Source organism: Paroedura picta, chromosome 18, assembly GCF_049243985.1.
Source record: "Paroedura picta isolate Pp20150507F chromosome 18, Ppicta_v3.0, whole genome shotgun sequence".
Lineage (NCBI taxonomy): Eukaryota > Metazoa > Chordata > Lepidosauria > Squamata > Gekkonidae > Paroedura > Paroedura picta.
Window position 1 is genome coordinate 80,477 of NC_135386.1, and position 19,243 is coordinate 99,719.

The 19,243-nt window shown below is 48.3% G+C and overlaps 1 protein-coding gene across 8 annotated transcripts in view; it reads right to left on the minus strand.

The window, feature by feature from the left end:
- Window positions 1-1,936: 1,936 nt before the first annotated feature.
- Window positions 1,937-19,243, minus strand: part of WDR72 (WD repeat domain 72) — a 39,887-nt gene continuing 22,580 nt past the window's right edge. For 4 of the 8 annotated variants that reach the window (XM_077317908.1, XM_077317909.1, XM_077317907.1 and 1 more), the window contains 8 exons: window positions 18,460-18,671; window positions 17,598-17,669; window positions 13,905-14,707; window positions 12,599-12,684; window positions 11,306-11,388; window positions 10,632-10,791; window positions 5,471-5,581; window positions 1,937-2,529 (listed from right to left, as the gene is read on the minus strand). In XM_077317908.1, coding sequence (XP_077174023.1) covers window positions 2,474-2,529; window positions 5,471-5,581; window positions 10,632-10,791; window positions 11,306-11,388; window positions 12,599-12,684; window positions 13,905-14,707; window positions 17,598-17,669; window positions 18,460-18,671 — 1,583 coding nt within the window. In that variant the 3' untranslated portion in view covers window positions 1,937-2,473. Of the gene's footprint in view, window positions 2,530-5,470; window positions 5,582-10,631; window positions 10,792-11,305; window positions 11,389-12,598; window positions 12,685-13,061; window positions 13,264-13,904; window positions 14,708-17,597; window positions 17,670-18,459; window positions 18,672-19,243 lie in introns of those variants that run through there. The other 4 variants (XR_013227434.1, XM_077317913.1, XM_077317912.1 and 1 more) reach the window with 4 other exon arrangements.

A 19,243-nucleotide genomic window follows, 5' to 3' on the forward strand; every position in this document is an offset into this window, starting at 1 on the left:
TGTTGTGGACATAAAATTATGGCCCTGAGAAAATTGAAAGCGTTTTTGTTGAGGGAAATCAATTTTCTCACTGGCCCTTCTGCTCAATATGTTGCAGCCATCACCCAGATAATAGCACCAAACTGCTGTGGGAATGGCCCCGGCAAAGAGCAGGGAACCGCCTCTCTGGCCTGCCAGGAAGCCTTTTGCCACTCAACAAAAAGGTTGCATTTGTAGAAAGGCTTCTCCAGGCACCAATCACTTTTTGGAACAGGCTGGCTGAACAGGACTCAGAGAGCTCCACACCCAGAGGCCACGCAGTGCCCACCTTTCTCCAGCAAGGGTGCCCCTGGAGCAGTAAGGAGAGAAAGCCAAAGGGCAGGCAGGAGCAGTGCAGTGGCTGCGGGTCTGGCCAGGCTTAAAGTGCTCATTTACAAGACTGCATCTGGCTTTCCTGTAGGACAAACCGCAAAGCAGCTCACAAAAGAAGAGCTATTTTTTATAAGCTTCCACTATCTAAAGAAGTTCCAAGGCAGCTTACAGACACATTTTCCTTCCTTTCCCAACAGCAGACACCCTCTGAGAGGGCAGAGTTTTGAGAGAACTGTTCCAAGAGAACAGCTTTAAGAGAACCCACGGTCATCCAGCTGGTTGCATGTTGAACAGTAGGGAATCAAATCCAGCTCTCAAAATGAAAAAAGGAAAAGGAAACCAAATCAACAACAAATTCACCCACAAAAGTTTGGCTTGGTTCTGAAGAAACCACCTTGTCTGGAGATGCTTTTCCTAGGAAAGGGAATGCAGGAAAACTAGCCTTGAAGGAAATAAGAGAAAGTCTGCGCTTAAATTGCTTTCCCCCTCCCCTCGTCCAAATTAAGTCACTGTCCCCAAGTCAGCAATTAATCTTTCATAGTGAATACATTTGTTCAGATTAGGAAGAGATTGTCTTCAGGACCATTTGCTAACATGTTTATAATGTTATCAAGGACACAGAACAAACACACTTCTTTAGAGCAATTACATAGCTATCCCTGAGAACTCTAGAAACTATGTGTTTCATAGTTGTGGTGCATCCTGTGTCAGTTATAACACTACCATAGACAAATGTTAACCCAACGTCACTCTGAGCCTCAGTTATGCTTCCAAAAGTTCACCTTAGCTGTAGGAATATCTAGTCAGAACCTCAATTGTTCAAGATCTGATTCATAAGGCTAAAAATCCAATCAGAATTCTTGGCATTTATGTTGGAAACCTTCCAGTCTGACATTTATTCTGACAGCAGGCTACCTGGTTTCATGGTGCTGGAAAGCAAGAGGAGGGTGAGCAGAGACAGCAACTGAGATGAGCGATAGGGATATCATCCAACCATAACAGGTAGCCTATATTTCCACCAAGAAAGATCATACTGGTTGAGGTTTCTATGCAAAGCATTTCCACTTACTGGCAATCACTGGATGACCCCATTGGATATCGGAAGGATAGAAGGAGATCAAGATACTCTTGACTCCCCCCAAAACTCGGTTTCTTTGAAGACTGTTCCAGGGGGTAGGTGGGTAGGAAAGCAGCAGAGGCTCAGAGAAAGATGGATGCTGAGGCTACAGTTTGTCCAGGTTAGGCAAAACCATGGGGAGGAGAGGGGGAAGGAGGGCAAGGCCCTCTCCCTGGTGATCACCAATCCACCTGCTCAGAAGCAAGAAGAGAAAAGGAGCAAGAGCTTCCTTGTCCTGGGACAGTCAAGAGTTAATATACACACACATGCAACCTTGAACTTGTGGCCTGATCGTCTCTGCAGGCAAGAGACACAGGTTCAGGATTTGAGATCCCTTAGACATCTTTATCATATTACTTTTTATACTGAACTCTGTTATTAGCTATTGATTCTCACTTTTTGTTTGGAAACAAATCCAAACAAACGGAGAGATAGCCAGGCTGCCCCCCTCCCCTTAGGCCAGATAGAGATTTTTAAAAACTTTTTATTTTTTAATTTTCTGCAGATAACTGCACATTTGGAATACAATCAAAGGCCCAAAACTCATCATGTGGATCCGCAGTACTTATAGCAAATGAAGACGGTACAAGGCTAATGTTAGCAATAAGTAATACTGGGTACAGATACGGTATAATCAATCAGATCTCAAACACTAATGGATGAAAATTTAAAGAGAAAGTTTCTGCATATTTAGAGAAGATGAAGTAAACTGAGGGGCAGGCAAGATTCAGGTCCACTTGTCATTCCTTGGGTTTATATGCTTTGAGCTTACCATGTTTTTCTCAGTGGATTCAGGAACTGACTCCTGGATGTCAGGAGGCCAGGCATGGGAGGGTACTGGAAGCAGGCAGCCTGTTTGTCCCTAGGGGGTTGGGAGAGGGACTCCATGGGGTCAACTAGGCTTTGGACAGAGCTGCAGAACTGACTGGAGTCAACTGCTGAATGACTTACTTGGCTCCCTTTCTGCCTTATCTTCTGGTCTTGCTAGAAAAACAGTAATTTCTGCTAGCACATTTTACAGGAACACACCTTGGACATCCAAGGATGCAGCTTCCTCTCATCTGAAAAACAAAAACACACATCGCACTTTTGACCATCTCTGACGTACTGATCACGTTAGCATACTTTTAAATTGGGTCACCTAATAAAATGATGGTGACAATCTTAAAAAACAATTTGCAGCTGAATTGCAGATAGACGCTACACCATTGTGGGCATTCCAAATAAGCCCAGATATGAGCATTAATTTGCTGAAGTCAATAATTTTAGTATGCAACACCAACTGCCACCCACTGAACATCTCTTACATGCAGCTAGCCGGGATAGACACAGAAAAATGTTGACTGAGCCCTGATGGATCAGACCAGGGAACGTCCTCTCATCTAGCATCCTGTCACACGGCATCCCAGCAGCTCCTCCGGAGGGCCAACAACAGGGCATAGAGGCCGAGGCCTTTCCTAATGTTGCCTCCAGGCTCGGGTATTTAGAGGCTGTGTGCTCTGAATGTGGAGTTTCCCCTCAGCCACTTTGGCTAGTAGCCCTTGATAGACTTATCTTCATGAATCTATCTATCCCTTTTTAAAGCTTTGTATTCCTGCGGCCAACACCACATCCAGCTTGGTATTGTGGTTAACAATGGCAGCCTCTAATGTGGAGAACCAGGTTTAATTCCACTTGCAGCCAGCTGGGTGATCTTGGGCCAGTCACAGTTCTCTCAGAGCTCTCTCGGGTTCGCTTCCCTGATAGGGTGTCTGTTGTGGGGAGAGGAGGGAAAGGTGTTTCTAAGCCACTTTGGGACTCCTTCAGGGAATGAAATATGGGGTACAAAAAACAGCTCTTCCTCTTTGGTTGTGAATTCCACATTTTAATCACTCTTTGTGTCAAGGAGTCTTTCCTTTTCACTATCCTGAACCCACTGCTCATCAGTGTCATTGGATGCCCCAGGAGTTCTAGTATTTGGGGAGAGGGAGAAAAAGTTATCTCAACTCTCTCCTCCCCATGGATCATTTTATAAACCTCTATCCCCTTGGTTGTCTCTCTTCTAACTCTAGAAGCACTCCAGCCCCCGATCATCCTGACTGCCCTCCTCTGCAGCCTTTTGAGATACAGTGACCAGAACCGTCCATAGTGCTCCAAACGAGGCTGCAAAACAGAGTTCCATAAAACAGATGATCTGTTTTATTCTCAACCCCTTTCCTGATAATCTCTAGCACAGAGTTGGTCTTTTTCACTGCTCTTTCCCCCTCTTATTCTCAAAAAGTTCAGACTCCACTGGCCTAGTGGCCTTTGAGGCAGGGATTTTTTGTCCCACTGTGCATCACCCTGTACAAAGTCTTAGTGTCTCCACAGGGAATCCCATCCTCCCAAGCAGCAATCAATCATTCACAGCTCTAGCTCTTTATTGCCAGTCCCCAAACTGCCCTGCCCCACAAGGTCTGCAGCAGTGTTAAGCTCTACAGACTGGATGTGACAAAGAAGCTTTTCAGGCAATTGATAGGGAGAGAAGACAAGAACCCAAAACGTGGCGATGAAATTCGGTGCCCCAATGAAGCCGTTTCCATCTCTGAGCTGGTTTTCGACCCGTAACCTGGGGTCATGTTAGAGTCCTAGCCAGCCCTCTTTACTCTTCACACTTGCCTGGCCATTTACGCCTGTCCACGGATCAATATGAGCAATTCCTGGAGAAATGCAGTGTTGCCATGACAACCAGGCCACAAATTCTCAGTGGGAGGCTCTGAGACCAGGCCAGGGCTCTCTGGAGGTTTCCCAGCCTATAAAGAACGAGTGGATGGAGGGGAAGCCAGAGGGATTCGTTGTTTGCTGCAAAGGTAATGATGCCAGCAAAGACAGATGCTGCTCGGCTCAGATTTCAAGCTCTGAGGACTTACCCAGAAGTATTTCCCCCAGCTCCTTCTTGCTGTGTGTGGGTTCAAAACCTCCCTGAAATGCCTTTGGATGCATTCTAACAACAAGGCTTCGAGGCCAATGTCAGGCAATGGAAAATTGGCTTTGGCTCATCTCTGCCACTTTGGGACAGGCAGGGTTTGCTTTGGCCCAATAGAGACCACAGGAGAGACTCCAGTCACTCTTCTCCAAAAGGAGCCATCCCTTGCTTTTCTGAACAGCATGAACTGGGGAAATGATTCTGCTGCACAGCTGGCTGACTCTTAGTTTCTGGTCTAGTCTATATGCCTGGAAATTCTGGCAGCCTCCAGTAGTAGCCTAGTTCTCACCCCCCCCCCACTCCAAGTATCCAGCACGAAGTGTGGCTGTGAGGGGCAGGGCACAGCTAACAGTAGGCAGATGACAGACAGCTGCTCCTCACTTCCTCCCACACTTTGCAGGCTGACACCCAGTCTTGAAGCCACAGGCCTAAATGGGTTCTAAGAGGGCTCTGGGGAACAGACACGGATGCCGGGCCACATCCCTTCCCTGACAATTAAATCTCAGCAGTGCTCTCCAGTGCCCTTGTCAGGACTTGGGGTGCTCTGAAATAGGCTGACGGGCCACAGAGGGGATGAATCAAAGCAACAATGTGCACCATTCAATGTACAAAGATGAAGAAGAAATAACCAGGCACTGGGGAATTTATGGCCCTGGCTCATTTCTTAAAAGAAAAGGCAGCCAATGGTTTCAACGTGGCAAATGCATTTACAGGGATCCAGGGGGAACTTGCAGGGATCTCCCTCCCCTGTGGATTATTAAAATATTCACTGAAACACTGTTGATCAGGAGAAACAGAAATAAACCCAGAGCAACAACATCATGTGAAGCTTCATCTTTGTGGAGTGGTGGAAAGGCCCCTCGGCCTTTGCCGCATCCCGCTCTCCTCTCAAGATAGTTAGTCGTGACTGTGGAGAGAACTTTCTGTGGCTTGTCCTCTTGCTCTGCCAGAAAAGGGGGGGGGGCAGGATGTGTATGAAAGGACCTCCCCCACTAGGAACCGACCACCCACCACTAGAGACAGTACTGGAAATGTTCATCCCACCCTGCGGTGCTGACCTCGGTTATTCATCCCTTCCAAAATGTTCTGCTCATCAGAAATGTCCTCTCCTCCTCCTGGGAAAAGTTCAGGGGATGAAGAGCTGTCACGCTGGACCCCAGGGGCTGCAGCTACAAAGAAGAAACCCATCAGTTAGTCATGAGTCAACCGTCTGGTTTATTCCTTTTCTATACTCAGAGCACTCCCCCCTCTGGATTTTTATCCTTCCTTGGAGGACTACACAGAATTTGAACATGCGGAATAGAACCCATATCAAAATTAGAGAAGATAGACAATGTGGACCCTCTCCACTTCCTTCATCTTGTCTTCTTGTTCTGCCAGGGGGAGTGGGGAGGAATTGGAGCGCCTCCTCTGCACAGCCAGCTGCCTGGTCTTGTCCCTCTAGTTTTCAACACCAGATACAGGAGGTCAGGTTCACGCAGTTATTTTGTCTGGGGGGAGGGCAGGTCCCAGGTCCCCTCGCTGCAGCTGTCCTCTTTCGGCAGCAGAGGGAAGAGCAGATTCATTTTGTTTGATGGCTAATGCTGTTGCCTCAGCAATTAGCTGCCTGTTAAATTGTGGGAGCACGGCAAATGTGTTGAGACCAAGAAGCATTTTCCTCTTTCCACAAGCTGCTCCAGCAGGTATTGATTGTACTACAACTGCCAGAATTCCAGCAGGGCTCAAACCACAGGAGTGCTCTCTCGAGGTCCTTTGTGCTCAGTAGGCAAGCAGTGGCCTCACTTGGGAGTGGGGGAGGGGGAGGACCACTTTCAAAATGTGTTCTGAATGGCATCCTGAAAGCGCGGGGGGGGGCAGCCCTTTCTGGGGGCTGCTGAGCTTGAGCACACAGCCTCTGAGGACAGCAGAGAAAGGCGGTGCCAGGAAGTGATGCCTGAAGCACCCTGGCAAGCAGGAAGGGCCCCTCTCACTGACAAGCCTCTTTTGTTCCCCCTCGCATTGAACATTGACCATGGTAGGGATGTGCCATGAAATTACTGCAATCAGATTAAAGGAAGTGGCAATCTGAAGGCACAGCAGTGGCAGTGGCAGTCCTTGCCAAACCAGCCGAGAGCAGAAGCCCAGACCTCAGGAGTTCCAGATGGCCTGGGAAGCCTCGTGGCTATTAATGTCTACAGAAGGCTGCCTGCTCAGGTTCTCTGAGGGAATCTCAGGTTCTCTCAGGTTCTCTGAGGCAAGGGAATGCCTCACTTCCTCCTCATGCAGGTCACTTTTATTCCCAGGAATTATATGGGGAGGGGAGTTAGACTGTAGCCACTGTAGCCACAGAGGAGTCCTCTGCTTCTAGGCAATCAGCAAAAGGTCATTTAGGGCAGGGGTAGTCAACCTGTGGTCCTCCAGATGTCCATGGACTACAATTCCCATGAGCCCCTGCCAGCAAACACTGGCAGGGGCTCATGGGAATTGTAGTCCATGGACATCTGGAGGACCACAGGTTGACTACCCCTGATTTAGGGGACTCCTACAACATGGATAGTTTCTTCCAAATGAATCCTCCCTTGACTTGAAAGCTATTTTTAAAGGTGAAAATTAATTCAAACACCGATGAACACATAAGGCCTGCAAAACTCCCCTCCTGCGAGCCACTTCAGCTCCCTCAGCCCTACTTGAGTGGTTTGTGGCCTCCATGAGGCTTAGCCAGCGGGCACTTCCAAAGGGTTTGGTGCTTTCTCCAGCCTTGAGCACCTCTGCAGACAGCTGCAACATGAGCTTGTGTGTTTCCTTTGCTACTGAGCAAAAAGACCACTTACTTTCCGAGGGATCATTTGTTCCTTGTTCAGAACAGCCTTTTCTGTAATCTCCCACACTTGTGCCCAGGTGGGATTTTGTGGAGACTCAGTCCCTTCAGGGGGAACCTAATCTTCTCTTTGGGGAAGGGGTGGGGAAACTGCATGGAAATGCTCCTGCTCTCCCCCTTGTGAGTGTAAAGGGACGAAATGCGCTGGCTGAGCAAATGAGGTCCCAGCTCTGCCAAGCTGAGCTACAGCCCCCAGTTGTGAAGCATGGCGAGCATTTATCACATCTCCCAGACAAGTTATTGAGCTGTCTGTGAAGAGCAGGAAGGGTTCCCGCAGAAGGCACTGAGGCCCTTGATTGATGGCGTGAGATGGGGCAGAACTGCATGATGGCCTCTCTGTGAAATCAAGAGGAGGAACCCAAGGTCTTCTGTGACACTGGCTGACAGAGCAACAGCTGCTTTATTACGGCCTGGAGAAAGGTCGCCCCTTGCTCCAGGTTTGGCTGCCTCCCGGTGCACACAGTTAACTTATCCAACTACCCACTGCGCTTAACTGCCAGGGAGGATTCACAGGGAAGGCCAATGGGCCTGTCCATAACATAAAAAACAATACCCGGAGGGTTCGAGGAGGAGGTGCCAGGAACAAAAGCTCCTCCACCCCAGTTGCTGCACAGGACCCTCCCTGAAGTCCAGGAGCTGCCTGATAAGTGCCCCTCCCCAGCCTTTACATCTCTGCACAAGACCAACTTTTGAAATGGTAATAGCTGGCATTTCAAAATGTATGGTTTCCTTACATGGTTTGAATGGAGAGCCCTGCACAATCTTATCCTTTGTAATTTTCTGGATGGATGAGGCTGGTGTGGCGCCTGCACAATTGGATTTTGTGTAAAAATACACAACAAATCTGATTTCTGCTGCATTAAGGAGTTCTATGGCAAAATATCTAAACAGAAGGATGGACTAAGGGGCAGCTTTACAAAGCCTTCCAGTTTGCTTCCTTCAATACTCGACCACTAATATTAAAGAATATTGGATCAAGGAACAGCTTTAAGTGAATGTCTACAAGACGATGCGGTAGCCAAGTTAAGCCATGGGCTAGATAGTGAGATGCAAAATTGAGTTGCATCCCTTTACAGGAAAGAGATGTAATATGAAGCGTGAGTGCATAATGGTGTCACGCAGATGCGCTTCTGACAGGAAAAATGGCCAAGCGAGCCAAAGGCCTCCACCCAGACTGTGTGTGTTGCACCGTGTGTGCAGCCTGCCAAGAGCAGCCAACAGACTCCTCCCACCTTAGATCTGGAATGCTGTCCCAAAGTCACACCAGGCAGTGACCTTCGAGACCCTTGCCAGAACTCAGGCAGAAGTTCAAACATATCCTTGCCAAACTGGTCTGGAGGGAAGCAGAACTTACAGGATTTATTGGAGAGAGCAGAGGAGGAGGAGGAGGAGGAGGGACTACATGATCTTCCAGGAACCTTTCTGGGCTTCCTTAGAGAGCCCCACAGAAGGAAGGAAGGAAGGAAGGAAGGAAGGAAGGAAGGAAGGAAGGAAGGAAGGAAGGAAGGAAGGAAGGAAGGAAGGAAGGAAGGAAGGAAGGAAGGAGAGCTCAGCTTTACCTCCTGCTGAGACCTAAATTTGATTTGTGGGTACAATGAACTGTTGATCGTCTACTTCTTCACATGGCCAAATGCAAGAGACTTTCCTCCCAAGCTGCTGTCTATGGCTGTGTTTGAGAAAGTAGCAACAAAGTGCACGGTACAATAAATTTAGCACAAAAGGAATACCTGTGCAATGGACCACAATATTAATAATGATAACAATGGTCAACAAATGAAAAAGTCCTTTTTTCATAAATCAAAGCCTTGTTTAATTGCTTGAAGCAACAAATGGTTGAAGATATCATGAAAAACGCAGAAATTGAAATGCAGATGTTTCAGATCACATTTATAATAGAAGCAATTGGTACACTCACCACTATGGTCAAATGGGCCCTTCTAAGTATAATATTCACTGCAACTTCAGATCTTCAGTAGCCTGACAGCATGGGTCTCCTGTGAGATCAATAGTCGTTTGACTGAAACATCTGCATTTCAGTTTCTATATTGTTCATGATATCTTCAAGTAATTGTTGATTCAAGCAATTAAACAAGACTTTGATTTGAAAATAAAGACTTTATTTCACTTGTTGATTATCATTATTAATAGTGCATGGGTATTCCTTATGTGCTGAAGTATTTGAGAAAGTAGCATTTTTTAAAGAGCAGGAGCCCAAAATTAACTTACTACCTTGCATGACTAGAACTCACTAGAACTAGAGACAAATACTACCCCTTATGGAATGTCCAGATCTGCAGCAGGGTCTCTGAAACATAAAGTCAGTTCCTCCCCAAGTGATCTGAAATCAAAACACACAGAGGCTACAAACCTGTCGTTTACTGAGGGGTAGGGGGGCTTAATCTCATAGAAATACTTGCCGAGTTGCAGCTTGCATTGACTTCCTCCCAAGTAAATTTGTGTAGGAGTGAGGTGAAACAGAGCAAAAGAGGGTGAGAATCCAGTGCAAACAAAAGATGATCACACACAAAGCTTCCATTTCGGCACTATTATAGCAATCTTGCTTTATGTCTAAAAAAGGGACCTTTTTGAGATTCCTGGAACGAGCACAGGCTAGTAACCAATTTTCCTGACAGACACATCCACACAGTGAGATTATAAATTAGCTATCACAGAGAAGGCTCACTAAGAAGATTGAATGTAAACTTCAGGTCACTTAATTTTAAGACTCAGCTAATGGGCTAAAGAAAATTGGATATCACTTCGTAACATAAATTCAGAATCAGACTTTCCTGCCCATAAACATGAGCACCATTAAAAGTTACAGCAACTCGCTCTGTTGTAAAATGAAATGATCTAACTATAAAACTCATTTCCACTATGTGGATTTTTCTACTGCCAAAGCATAAAGACCACATTTCATGATATGAAGTTATAAAATGGGAACAATAACGTTTCTAGTATAAATGTGATCTCATTGAAAAAATATAAACCTGAGGATATTGGCTCATTTCCATATGATTTGTAGTTCACTGATGTTACCTATGAAACGACATGCATCAAGTGTTTCCAATATGACTTTGACATCTAGTTAAGAATGAAATCCTGGAACCATTTTGAACACCTGCAAAGCAACATCCGCCTTCATCATTTGAGTGGAGAGACAATCAACAGCAGCACCAAGGGGTGATTAGGAAGCAGCAGGGCCCTGGGTTTCCCTCTGCAATCATACAGGAGGCCAGCAGAATGACATTTGAGTCCAGTGGCACCTCTAAGACACACACAGATTTATTCAAAGTGTGAGCTTTCTGTGTGCATGCACATTTCCTCAGGCAAGGAGCAAGAGAAAGGGAGGGAGGGCTTACCTAGAGACAGACCTGCTGGCAGCTCAGCACTGGGTTCCTCCTTGCTTGCCTTTGCTAAGGGGGCCGGCACTAGCCCATGGCTACTGGCTAATGTATTCTGCAAGGTTCTCACACTCCTCTGAACTTCGCCCAACAGTGCAGCTTGCATGGCCTCAGTGACCTGTCAGAATGAGACCACAGTAAGTAGTGAGATCAGTGGACTGCTGGTGGTGGAGAGGTGAACTATGCTTCTAGTGCTACCAAATACAGTTTCTTTATTTAAAAATTTATATCCTCCTCCTTGGCAGATTAAGGCACGTTAAAGTATTCAAGAAGACAAAGCAGAAATGCTGGCCACCTGGGCCCATCATGCGTCCTTGAGTGCTGGCCCTTGTAGCCGGGAGACATAATTCTGGTCAGAGGGGAACATGCTGCTTCCCTCTCCCAGCAGCTGGGAAGGCCCAAAGCACTCAGTCCCATGGCCATTCTCCTGACTGTGCAGGATTCCCTGGCAAGCCCCTCAGTAACACGGGCGGTGGGGGGAGGCTGGGTACCTCCCCTACCCCTCTTGGCAGGTGGGCTGGCTGGAGAAGCCTGGCCCAGGCTGTGCAATTCAGGGGGGCAACAAAAGCCCTTCTCTCTTGGCACACAGCAGTGATGGGACTCACAATGGCTGAGGGGCCTCCGTCCCCTACCTCAACAGATTGGTCTCTCCAGCAAGAAATAAGTTTTACAAGTGAAATATGCTCAGCATCACGGACAGGAAATCCAAAGGTGCCTGAAAATATACAAAACAGGCTTGGTAAGAAAGCAGGTCATTTGGAGGGCCATGATAAATGGAGTCATGCAACTAACTATGTGTGAACAATTTTGGTACTGAGCACACTGGACAGTCAGTTTGCAACTCACATGCCACACTTCTTAACATTCAGATGAATCCCTCCCACCAATGGAAAGTTCTTTGGTAGGTTGCAAACCTCAGTGAAGGGCCACTCCTTTGCTATGTGAATCTGACCAAGTGTTGCTGCTACAGGGATTCTGTGGACAAAATATTTATCTTCCCTTCTGAGAACTCTAAAATGACAATGAGCGACTGAAGCCCATGTGGACCCCAGCCAATGCGACAGCAGCGGAGGCTCTTAGTGTTCCCAAACTCATTGCTGAGAGAACAAAAAAGGGAGAAGGCAAAGAAGCATCTGGTCCAAAGATTTATGCCTCTTGGACAGTGGAGGCACACTGGGAAGAAGAATCTCAGTCGTCATCAGGGAGCCACGTTTGTCTTTTGCAGCAAAAGAAGACAGCAGTCCAGAAGCACCTTGAGGACTAACCACACTTATTCCTAGATTCAGGAAGAGTGCTGTGTCGATCTGAAGCAACAGAACCAGGTTTGATTCCAGTGGCACCTTTAAGACCAACAAAGGGTAATTTTGGGCATGAACTTTTGTGTGCATGCACATCAAAGCTTATATCCAGATTTGAACTTTGTTCTAACGTTCATTCCTGTATGAGCTGTTATGAGTCAGAGCTCATTTCTTTAAGGGGCCACTGGACTTCCATTTTGTTTTCAGGAAAAAATAACCACACATTTTTGTTGTCTCCCTTCTTTTCCACACCCGATTACAGGCAGCAACCTAGAGAGTTAGCTGTGTGTGCCTCATGAAAGATCTCTTGACAGCCTACATGGTGTTTACACAGCTGTGTGATTGACTCCTTAAAAGCACGGGGAGGGGGAGAATTCCTCCATCCAATCTAAAGCCCTCCCCTCTGAATTGACTGGCTCAGCATACAAAATGAAAACGTCTTTCCTCTCCTGGTGGGGAAAATGCTGGCTATTCCCAGCTGATCTATGGCAATTGGTCAGGAGGAACCGGGGCTGACCCTGCTTAGCTGGCGAGATCAGATGGGGTTGGGCCATCCAGATGGCCCTATCCTACAGTGCCAGTCTGCTGAAGGCCTGCAACAGTCCTGCTGTGTCTCCTGCGACTCACCCTCCGAGGACTCCTCGTAAAAGCTGCCGGTCCCAACAGATTGGCTGGCTCTCCATTTGGTGCGGACTGACTCCACTTTCTGTGTGCTGGACAGAAATAAGATCACAGATTACCGCAGGCCGCAAAGGATCCACTTTTCTATCAGACAAGCAAGGGGACTGACATCTGGCAGGCCCGCCGATGCCTCCCACTAACCCAGGGGCAGTTCTTTGTCCACGATGGTTAGAGAAGACCGTGGCCCAAAGAGATGAATGCCTCCCCGCCCCCATGTCTGAACCATGACAGCAAATGGGAAACCTTCAGGTGGAACACTCCAGAGCATCACAAATGGCCTCTAAAGAAAAGCACTCGGCCTCCACTTCTGGGCAGAGACAATGGGCAGCCTTGGTGGTGGTGAACAGGCTCATGCTCCATCCATTCTAAAGTGGTCCCCATGGGCAAACTAGACTTCAGCCTTCCTCACCATTCTCAGAGAGTCAACCCTGCAATGACGGCCTGAGCTGTGTTTGGTGGAAAGGCTGTTCAACATTTGGCTCCTTTTTTGTACAACCAGTGCTGTGTGACAGTGTGCTGAGGCTGATGCTAATGAGGTCTTGTCATGATTGGATGGGACACTGTCACTACTAGAGGAAAGACCTTCAAGCTCCTTGGAAGGAAGAGGACAGCTAGAATGGAGCAAGCACAAGAAATACCAAACTGTCATTCCCATTGATACAGCAGAAATACAGCTGAGCCCAAGATTAAATTCTCCCAGAGGCGATGTTCCAAAGGTTGGAACTAGTGACAGGTGGCAGTAAAATGAGTGGCTACCATTGTTCACCTAAGTGTAGTCTAGCAACACAGATAGATTGCTCTTTCTGCTGCTTAGGTTGGCCAGACTGGGCAGTCTTTATGCAGGATAATAGATGGACACAAATTAGGCATAACAAAGGGAAAAGCTTAAAGACAAGTGGAGAAGCATTTCAGTCATGGTGTACGTTCTATATCTGGTTTACAGACTGCTCTGTTTCAGTGGGTTAGGGTGACTTTTCCCATGGAGACTGAAAGTACATATTTGCCGAATGCATGCATGCATTTGGAGCACTGTCAATTTGCTCACAAAAGCGTCTGCCACCTGGAGTCCCCTGACAGTCTTAGTTGCTTTGGCTGCCAGGCGCTGAGGCCGTCCAGAGGTGGGGTGCTGAGGTGGTTAGGTATCCTTACGCATCTGTGGGGCCTGCCCCCACTCCCAGGAGCCCTGCAGCAGACATGCCAGAGAATGGGGGTTCCACCTGGAGAAGAAGGCCTTGGAAAGGGGGAGGCTTACCTGCTCTGATCTAAAGGTGTGCTAATGACCTTCTGGACTAAATATATCCTGCTCAGTACAGAGGTGAGAGTCAGGGGTCCCTCTGGGGGGCCACTGCTTTTGGCAAATCCATTGGGCTTCCCTGTGGTTTCCTGGGCCATGCTCAAGTACTTGTTCCGCAAATCCAGAACTTTGTTGGAAAACACATTGACTGACCGATTGTTCTGCTCCCACAGATGAGAGTTAGTGTGGCTCCCTCCTGGCAACATCAGAGCCAGATGACTTTCTTTGGATACTAGCCCAAATGAGACTGGTGAGAGAAGTCTCGAGAGGCCTAAATGTTGGACACAGAGGCTGTCAGTCTCTCTGTCCAACCCCCAGGGCAACAGGCACGCCAAGAGGAGCTTGGCTGTTTCTGTGATAACATTAACGTTGACTTTCCCTGACGGGTGCTGCCTTGTCTTTTTGGAACTCTTGGCCTTCTTCTGCCGCTTGAGGCCTCCGCCTTGTTCCGGACCCCCAGCCGCAGAGCCGTCTCCAAAGTCATACTCCTCTCCAGGGCCATCGAATGGGAAGAGCGCACCGGTGGTGGTCTTGTTTCTTCTTAACAGAAGTGTCCCTTTCTCAGCTGTGCTCTTGGCCCTCTCCAGAGCATTGCAGCTGTGCAGTGAGTTTGAGGACTTCAGTCCATTGAGCTGAGATGAGCGCAGCAGTTCTGTGAGATTTTCCAGATCAAAGAGAAGGATGTGGAAATTTCTATTCTCCCATTTGGTCTTCATGGGCAAGATAGTAAAAGGCCACTGGACATGTCCGACTGAGTTCAGCTGAAAAACAACAGGACATTAAAAACAACTTCCCCCACAGCACTGAACATAGATTATGGCCCTCTGGGAACCCAGGGATGCTGTTTTTCTATCTCTGCATCCCTGCTTATGTTGCTGGAATTAACAGGGCAGACAAGGGTGGCTTAGGAGGGGGAGCATAACACCGGGAGCAAAACACAGTTTGGAGAAAGAAGCTGTGGTGTGGGGAGGTTCATGGCCCAGGCACAATCTCCAGCAGCAGCGGCATCTCTGGCTAAAAGGATCAAGCCAAAGGTGGGGGGGGGGGGAATGACCTCTGCTTAAGGCCCTGGAGAGGAGACTACACTGACCCTGAGAGACCAATGGCCTTCATTAGCATTAGGCAGCTTTACATGTTCATGGGAAGGGATATAACTATGTGGTGAAACCAGGATTATGGAGGAGAACTACACCCACTTCCAAATGGGTTGTGTGGTTGCAGCTGCCGTTAGAAGGTATTCAGAACTACATTTTTGCCAATTAGCAGAATTACAGATTGGTGCAAGACGAAGGTAAAATCCTTGCACTGCAGTTGGGTGGGGATGATAGTTTGGGATGCATAAGGCCTGTCTCAATTGAACAGGAAGGGGGGGGGTCTCTTTAGCTCTCCTAAGTCCTGCCTGCTTCACTCACTCAAGGTATGGGACTAAGCCTATCTGCAAATTCAGCCAGTCTCCTGTAGACAAGGAAAAGAATCCCAGTAAAAACTCTGCAGAGATAGGAGGTGAAATCCAGTTTAAGAGAAGGAGGATCTCCCTTCCCCCTCCCTAACCCCAAGTAAGTACATCAGTACGTGCTATTAGCCTTAACTGGGCTAAGCCAGCCACACAGCATAAACATTTTAAGGGAAGTACAATTGAATTGCTATTTTACCAGGCGACCTTTTCCTCTCCAAAGGCTCCACCACTGGGATTCACCTGCTTCAAGAAACTCTTCCTTGCCCACTTACAGAGCTCATGTCCATTAGGAAGCCGAGCCTCTGAATTCCTCCTCATGCAGGGGCATCCCAGGGAGGGATTAGTGCTGAACAGAGGGGTGACCGAGAAGGGCTGAGTGGGGTGGGGGAGGAATGACTACCAAAGCTTTCACTTTCCACAAGGGAACAAAGAAATGGAATTGTGCGGTGGATTTACAAAGGAAAACCCCATTAGAGGGAGAGGTCACCACACCCGCCTTGCTCTCTAAGCAATGGACTGGATTCCCAGTGGCCCTGGCATCACTATTTATACCTGTGAAAGAGAGTGGAAAGCTCTCCTTCACGCCTCTTCCCGCTGAGCCCAGGGTAAGGAATGGTGGCTGTGGAGGCAGAGGCAGCCCAGAGAGCTTGGAAGGCCAGCAGAGGACCGGAGCTCTTCCAAGCACTGCATGGACCTGGCCTTGTGGGCTTCAGAATGCAGACGTGGATCAAGCCCATCTGGCCTGTTGCCCTGAAGTTGACATCTCCTTCTGGCAGCCCTGAAAGGCCTGCTGGGGCTCTTGATCCGGGGCTTCTTTCTAGGGTCAAGGGAAGGCTGCGCAGGGCACCCCCTGTGCTCCCTCTGGATCGTGGCAAGGAAAATGCAGGGCTGCCCAGGGAAGGCATCTGCAGCAGAGTAGGCCTTGTGGACATCTTCCGAGCACTGTGGAAAGACTGCCAGAGCACTTCTCAGGCCTGTTTCTCTTGGGATCCCTGATGCAGGCATCTCTGGGTGCTCCTGACCTTCAACTGTGTTTCCAAGGTGACAACGTGACCCACTAGTGGAACATAGTTTGGTTCTTTCTTGGACTATTATAGGGAATTGACAGGGTGGGGCAAGAGGGAGACACAAAGGAAGAAGAGAAAAAGAGGAGCTAGCTTTTTATACCCAGCTTTTCACTACCCGAAGGAGGCCCAAAGGGGCTTACAAAGACTTTTCACTTCCTCTCCCCACAACAGACACCCTGTGAGGCAGATGGAGCTGAAAGAGTTCTGAGAGAACAGCTATGTGAGAAAAGCCCTGAGAGAACCGAGACTGGCCTGAAGTCATCCAGCTGGCTGCATGTGGAGGAACAGGGAATGAAACCTGGTTCTCCAGGTTAGACTCCATTGCTTTTCACCATGTCAGCACGCTGGCTCTCTGAGTTACTCTTAGAATAACTCTCTGCCCCAGAGGACTTCCTTGGAAACAGGTGTCCTGAGGAAGTGATCTGAAGAGCTGTGCAGCTTCCAAAGGAGACCAAAGGATGCCCACTGGAAGAGGCAGAGCGCCCCTGCAGCAGTCTCCCAGGAGAGCTGCAGGTGAGGGACTGAATGCTTCTTTAGATAAAAGCAAAGAAACTCTCTCCCTGTCCAATGTTCCAAGTGAGGGAGGGTGACACACTGCAGGAAGTGAGTATTTCTCTTGACATGCTCGATTGGTATGTGCAGAGAGCACGAAGTACAGGAGCATGCCTGCCTTCAACAACTGCCCCCCCCCTGCAGGCAATGCAGAAACACTAAGAGGGAGCGGGGGGGGGCAGTCTGATGTGGTCTTATTTGTGCACAGGAAAGGAGAAGGGGCAAGGCTGGTGGCTGGCATCTGGCTGTCCTGGGAGGATGCAGAAAACTCCACTTGCTCCAGCTCTGCCCTTTCAAGCCTGGCCTGTGAAGGCCTGAAAAGAAGTCTTCCTTCTGGGAAATGTATGGCCAATGCGCAGACACACAGGAATGCCTGATCCCTACGTATGTGGAAACAGAAGAGAGGGATTGGGGCTGCAGAAGGATACTGGGGCCCAGTGAGGTTTCACCTTCACAGACATGTATGCTGCAAGCAAGAGGCAATCTGAAGCCCATGGATGGAAACACCCAGTCTCAACTGAGTAATACAACCCTCTTGAAGCCTTCTTGGGACAGGCCAAAGAAAGTAGCACTTACAGCATAAATACTGGTCTTCATTTTGAAGCCCTCGCATATACACTCCGCCACCCGCCCAGGCTCCTTGATTGGCTGCACAAACAGAAGGCAAACAAGAAAGCCCTCAATTGCAGCTGATGCACAGGGAAAAGCCCAGGGAGCAGAGCTGAAACATTATCAAGCTAATAGCAGAGGCAATCTTCAGAGCACCATGCCTCTCCGAGAGCAGCAGGGCCCCCATTTCTCTCTTCTCATTTTTTAATTTCTCCAGCCTTTTTGTTTTCTCCAGCCACTGCAGGGGTGAAGCCGCGGAGGGTGTGAAACCCACAGACTGGTAAATAAATTACTATATTGGATACCTTTTGTTTTCTTGCAGCCACTGGCTTTGCTGTGTATTCCTGCTATCATTACCAATTAAAATGAAGATTGCTCGAGTGGGCTGCCTCTCATAACGGGGGCGCCTCAGTCCCTCTGCTCAGGCAAGAAACACGGGGTCAAGAAGAGCCTTTGACCTTTCCCAGCTAACTCCCCCTGACCACTCACTATGGGAAGCAATCTATGCTGAACAGATGGACACTTTTGGCAGACACTATAAAGCTGCAAAATATCAAGATAAATGGAATTCGCTTCCACCTTCCAGCAGGTTTATGAACAAAATACTGCTTAGCAAATTCAACAGACGGTTTGGATAAGGAAGTGGCTAGCCCAACAAGACACCAAGTCTTGATTACAGAAGAAGCCACTGGAAATTTCCAGGGGTGATGGTTTGAGTCTTGCACCAGTACAGCCTTGCAGCCCATGGCTTGGTCTTCACAGTGGGACCCCTCGGGCCACAGGATGGGCCCCCTATTCATGCCGCCCACTGCCCTTTCTTAGCACTTACCCGCTGGGAAGGCTTTTCTCGAGGAGGGGGGCTGCTGTAAGAAAGCGTGATGAGTTTGCTGGAGCTGGAGGGGGGGCTGCTGCCATTCTTCTGCTTGTGTGTGTCATCCTCAAAGGTGGGGAGCAGGGAATCTGCCATGGAAAGAGGGGAGTCTTCACAGCCAGCAAGGACTGCTCTGGCCATTTCTCCAGTTTCCTGCCGTTCTAGGATTCCTTAGCAAAGAGCAAACTGTGGTTAGGAAGCAGTTCTGAGTCAACGTGTGAGTCTAAAGAGAAATCCCCAAACAAAATCCTATTTTATGAGTGTTTGTAAGTTTCTTCATTGTCTATACAATGAACTGTGGGGGAAGAGATGAGAATAAGTGACACCCTCGCCTTTCTCACTGAGTACTTTTAATCTTTGTTATGATTTTTTTCTCTTAAAGCATTTTCCTTGGTGCTCCAATGTCATTGTGCCTGTTTCAAAAGCGATTGGCAACTTCCCACAGTGAAAGAAGGGACCTTGTGGCGATGTAGCCCTCTCCTCCTCACTACCTCAAACAGATAAAGACATGCTGCACAGACACCAGGAAAACCAGACTTGCTTCCAATGGGCTCAGGGTCCAGTTGCCCACTGTGCAAGAGATGCCGGGGGACGGTGGAAGGCTGGCAAGCGCAGTTTCTTTCTCTTCTGTGGCCTGGGGGATGAAAGCTGTGTGTCTTCTGCTTCTTTTGTAGACAGTATAGCTATCACCATCATCAACTCTCTATCTGAATGCTGCCATCTAGTGTTCCAGGTATCAAAC